Raw genomic sequence first — 6,000 nt, 5'->3', positions numbered from 1 at the left:
GTAAATGCGAAATATTATCGGAAAAGTATTCTGAAGGTTGTTTTGAAGCCGTGGGCAGACAAACATTTCGGTGGCAGACCATGGACGTTTCAACAGGACTCGGCACCGGTTTAACAAAGCTCGAGTGAACCACGAATGGTTAAAAAACAACGTTCCGAAGTTCATAACGCCCATAAATGTCTCTCAAAATCAGCAGACGCGAATTTGAATTCTCTTTGAGCCATTTTGGAAGGCAAGTTCCGAACTAAATTCACCAGTCTCGAGGCGCTGAAAAAAGCCATTGTCTGCGAGTGGGCCAAAATATCTGCAAGTCCCATACGGGCAGCTTGCGATTCGTTTCTGAATGGTCTTAAGGCCATAGTCAAGCAAAAGGTGGTAATATCGAGCAAAAGTAAATTGATTCTTAATTTTGTCTTATTTAATAAACATTTTTTACTTCGAATTGAATAAAAGTAATTTTCCAAACTAAATTTATGGGCTTTTTAATTGGTTACACTTCGAGTGCCGGACCCTGTATACTGCACTAGTCCCCTGGACTTACATATAATGAGTCTCCCTGTGGATTTCTCAGCACAGTGGCTGATTTTATTAGGTGTTACGAAATAATGTCAGAATATTTTGCAACCGCCACCGTTCCATCCCCGGATAAAAGGATATCTTAAAGAGCATCAAGCTAATAACCAAAAAAGCTTCCAAATGCTCTTTGCTCTAAGAAATAGCCTATCGGAATCGTGAAAAGATTTTTTGGAAATTTATCAACCTTGGCCCGGCGGGTGCTCAACCATATAAAAAAAGAGATATTCAATGTCTTTTATTAAATCCCGCTAATGATAATAAGGAATATGTTGAAAGTCAATACAACTCAGTTCAGCGATAGTATTAATTTTCATTCTATCATTAGCAGTTTAAAGACATTTTTTACATATCTTAAATAACTTCTTCATACATACATCCTGATTTATTTCTATCTAAGGCAACGAATTTAAAAATTAAATGAACTGAAAAATTGCCAATAAAAAATTGAAGAAAAAAACACACGTAGCCAACTGTGATCCATTGTGCGCAAGTGGAAATAGGTATGTACAGATCGACCATGCAGGAAAAGCATTCACTAGAGAAAAACGTGTCCGGATCGCCACTAGTACTATTTTTTCCCCAATTGTAAACTAAGCACGAGTATTCACTGGTTTTGATGCGAGTAAAAATACAAAATCGACTTTCTCGTACATGGTGCTGTGACTTGACTGTGGCCATCTACGGCTTCAGATACATTGATTTAATTGCTCGAGTCGGGATGGAAAAATATTGACACGAGTTTAAAAAACAAAAATATTTTATTAAACTTATCTACCTCAATGTTTTAAAACAAACACTAATAAATCTTAATATATTCTTCTTAGAAAATATTCTATAATTACACTTTTTCAAAAATTTTTAATAGACATGAGCGAGGAGGTCGGTTTCACCCTGCACGCTTTTATATAAATTTTTGGTAGAAAAATTAAAGTCAATGTTGTGTAGCTTAGGCATAATATTTTCTTACGAAGAGCATTTTCGTCTCAGCGGCTATGTTAACAAGAAAAAGGGCCATATAAGTGTTGGTGCGTGACTACCATTCGGAACTCACGGAGAGAGGGTAGGTTCGAATCTCGGTGAAACACCCCCTCGGCAGGCAATGGCAAAACTCCGATTGTATTTCTGCCATGAAAAAGTTCCTCATAAAAATATCTGCCGTTCGGAGTCGGCTTGAAATTGTAGGTCCCTCCATTTGTGGAAAAACATCACGACGCACACCACAAATAGGAGGAGGTGCTCGGCCAAATACCCAGAAAGGGTGTACGCGCCAATTATATATTGTACATATATATAAATTAACGGCATGGACTTGGACAGTCTTTGGTATCAGTAGGATACAATCAATCTATGCCAAACTAGATCTATTGAACGTCAAGCTCGTCAATTTGACACTTTTCTCGTGTTGTGCCGTGAAGGACTGGTGTTAACGATTCAGGTGCTTAGGGCGTGCATTGGACAAACTGTTCGTGAGATAGAGCCAGAAACCGTTACCAAGGACTTGAAAAACTGCGAAACTAGTCGAGGCAGCCGGTTGAATAAAATCACATTTGATGAATAATGAAAATTTGTTTGCTTTCTAAAGAACTCAACCTATGATCTCCTAAATGCAACAACTCTATTAACTATATTTTAAAGCAGCAGCAGCAGTACGTAAAATTTCGATTAAAGCATTGGGATTATTAGAAGAATTGATTTTTCTTAGAACATCGCCATATAAAAGCCGGCAATTGTTTATATAGAAAAAATACGAACGCTAGTACTTACGATTACAAATTTGCTAGAACCCTACTAGTTTGAAAGTAGTGAATTTTCCTAGAGGGTGTGTACTTGCAAATGTACATAGCAATGTATGTATATATAAATGTAGGGTTATGCGTCTGGCGGCATGCAACTTATCTGCCTTGTTGGCCAGAACACAGATGAAAAGTGCGATGGAGTGTTTATAAGCAGCTACATTTTTGTCAAACCTCAGTCAAACAAACATACAAGACAGTGTTACCATAAGCAATGAATTCGATAGACGATGAGGGTCTAAACTCTAGAGCAAGGTTGCGGCAGACCTCAGAGCCACGTTCTACTGCCAATTTTGCAAGCAAGTCGATGTGTGAACATGCGACCAAGCTTACACAAAAGTGTGAATGTATGTTAGTATGTATATATGCATGTGTAAGTACATAAATAGTCGTATGTATATCTATTGAATGTCATAGTGCCTATATTGCTATTGCTCCAATTTTGTTTCCATTTCCCCCAGCGCTTGTCGTTGCTACAGCGACATGGGATGTCAATGGATGAAAAGGATAAAAAGCACACCCGATTGAACACAAAAAGAGTGACGACAGCCAGCATCAACAGCGCCAATAAGCAACATGTTTGTGACTATAAAATGACTCGGCAAAGTGTCGAAGCTTTTCAATTGTTCGTCATCGGCTGCAACGGTGGCACCTGTTGAACACCAAGCATAGAAGGATAAGCGCGCGTATCTTTTCACTTCCGACCGACAATTTTGCTGTAATAATTGTGTGTGAATTGCGTTACTAGTTAGTGTTTGTTGTTTTTCGTGAATGAGTTTAGTTTGCAGTGGATTTTTCGCTAAACATATGGTAGCATTCAGAAACGTAAACTCAATCAAAATGCAGGTTGGCAATTAACGTGTGTGCGGGGGTGTGTATTTATTATTCGAAGTGTTTGTGTGTGTGGTGAGTTCAACAGCGAAGTGGATTCACTTGCATGGTTTTTCTAAGAATAAAAGCGCTGCAATTTAGAATATAAACCAATATGTCCGAACAACAAGTTGAGGAAATTAACAGCGATCGCGTGCATGAAAGCATTGTGCGCACAGCATCCGTGCTAAATGCCTCGGGTGACGAAAGGAGGTCCTCCACACCGAATTTCGGAAATACAAATCGTTGCGTAATTGCAGTCATTGTTTACTTCGCGTTGCTACTGGATAATGTACTGCTAACTGTGATTGGTAGGATATTATCGGTGTTATTCATACAAAAATATGTCCTTTTTAATGTTAATAATACAAAAAAATTTTAAATTAAAAAAATTGAATAAATAAATATTTATGCTATTTATGGGCATGCCTATATCATACTTAGTCTAATTCAACTGCTAATGCTCGTACTTGGGTTAGAATCAGTGAAATATGCATGTGTATGTGTCAAAAGTCAATGAACCGTAATTTGTGGCCTTATAACTGACAATAATTGAAGAAATGTGTAATGATAATATTGTTGAAAGTGCTTGTTGAGTTGTTCCGAGCTCAAAACAGTTCTATTATCCAATTTTTGTTTTTTGGTTTTTAAATGCTGTTCAGTATTTTTAATTCAAAACAATGTAGATTTGTGGATCTAAAGTCCCTTGCTGTGAAGCTGAGATATCTGCGCCGCCTTGATACGCTGATGTTAACCCTCGACTCTTTCCATTTGCTGGATGTGTGGATTAAAATCACTATTTTCATACAATTCGTTCGCACTGCAATCTAATAATTGCTGCAGTTTTATAAGAGTATAGCCCGAGTTGTTTCTTCCTTTAGGCTTCTTTTTGTAATATAATTGACGTAAAACTTTGCAGCAGGCCGTCGTAAAACGTTCAATCAGCCACCCCTACTTGAAGCAATATTTGTGGCACCATATTTTTTTAATTTCTTATATTTAGAAAGTGGCGGGGATCTGCCTAATTTAAATTGTATGGGGTGCTTTTTTAACAGCTTGAGAAGTTAAAACGATAATACAAAACAGAAATGTTGTTTAATGATTTTTGTTATGATAGTCGGGTAGATGGCTGGTTAAAGTGGTGATTCACCAAGAATCCAATTAGCGATTCGCCAAGAATCGCCCTATTTTATTGTCACATCTTCGATACCAACAAGTTATATGATTATTCCATCGCGATTGAGAAACCTTATAAGGTTGTTTACGTCTATGCCGGCTAGCTCTTCAAGGTTTTCAAAAGGAGGCTTGCCAAGGGTTAACATCCTCGCCTTATATAGGGCATTCACAAAGGAAGTGGAAGATAGTTTCCGGTTGTTTACTATGGTCGTATATATTGGTCATTTCGACGGTCATTTGGCTTCAATTCGTGCACAAACAGTATTTTATAAGCACGTAAGCCAAGAGCCTAACCTAAGATTTTCCACGTAGTCGAAGGATAAGGGCCAACAAGTTGAGAACGATTACGAATTGGCATTTCTGTTTCTTCTTCAACGCTTCGCTCTATGAACTGCGCAAACAGATTTTTTTTTCGAAATAAATTCCCACAATTTGGAGCGTTGTTTTGGCATTAAACTATTCATGATGACTTGCCAAACCTTACTAAACAAATATGTTAACACAGTTTGCCATTCTCAGCTGGTCAAACCATGGACATGCATATTGATAGTTGTCATGCAGCTAAAAAAACCGATATAGATGGTTAGGGAAAAAGGAATGCTGCTCAAGCACCAATTCCAATTATTTACTAGTAATAAATAATGATTCGTTGATGCCTATACTTGCAAGTAAATACTCGATACTTTTTCGAGTTTGGCACTTAGTATCGATACTCCTGTGCAGTATTTGCTGTATGGCAGCACTATAACTATTCTTCTTTTTCTTGATTTCGGCAATTTTCAACAAAGCGCGCTAGTCCTTTCTTTCTCGTGCTAACAGGCGCCAGTTGGAAACATCCAGGGAAGTCAAATCCTCTTTCTAACGCGTAGTAGGCCTTCCTCTTCCTTTGCTACCCCCAGCTGGTACCGCTTCGAATACTTTTATAGCCGGAGCATTTGTATCGATTCGGGTATAACTATTATTCAGCATTAATTCATTCCATCATGTCAAAGTAGGCAATGTAAGTTTCAATTTGCCATTATTTTTTCAAGTTTACTTTTCTTGTAAATTCTGCATATAATTGAGCTTGGAAAGTTGAGTCACTGCGACAGACTTTTCTCGAAGGCAGACAATGTAATATAATATACACGAAAAACCAATACCACACGGAAAAGAAACCGTCTTTCAGGCAAATATTGTATTAAAGAACTTGCTTTTTAGCGAGGACGATTTATGCTAAATATAAAAATGCTAATTTTTGTGCACATCCATTTTTAATCTTCAAACAAACCATGAAAAATGAGTTTCTGTTCAATAATAAAATTAAAAAATAACGAATTGTCTCATTTTTTTAATATACATTTTTTATTCCATACTTGAATAAACGCGATACTTTCCACCAATATTTATTCTGTATCCGATTCTTTGTTACAATACCAGAAACAAATGTAAATATCGATACCAAGATGGTATCTAATTATCACTTGTAATAAAAATTGGGTTAGGGCTAAATTTGTGCGTTTTCGTCATCTGTTAAGATCATTGTCCACGTTTTCTCAAGCCAGTAGCCAATTTCATCTTTCCCTTAAGTGGGAAGTGAGTCTGT

The 6,000-nt window shown here is 37.3% G+C and overlaps 1 protein-coding gene across 1 annotated transcript in view; it reads left to right on the top strand.

The window, feature by feature from the left end:
• Nucleotides 1-2,738: 2,738 nt before the first annotated feature.
• The window catches only part of LOC128871968 (synaptic vesicular amine transporter), a 32,164-nt gene continuing 28,902 nt past the window's right edge, over nt 2,739-6,000 (top strand). The window contains exon 1 of the mRNA XM_054114184.1: nt 2,739-3,550. Within this exon, the coding sequence (XP_053970159.1) occupies nt 3,355-3,550 (196 nt within the window). The 5' untranslated portion in view covers nt 2,739-3,354. The remainder of the gene's footprint in view (nt 3,551-6,000) is intronic.

Source organism: Anastrepha ludens, chromosome 2, assembly GCF_028408465.1.
Source record: "Anastrepha ludens isolate Willacy chromosome 2, idAnaLude1.1, whole genome shotgun sequence".
Lineage (NCBI taxonomy): Eukaryota > Metazoa > Arthropoda > Insecta > Diptera > Tephritidae > Anastrepha > Anastrepha ludens.
This window is presented reverse-complemented; position numbering and strand designations above follow the sequence as displayed.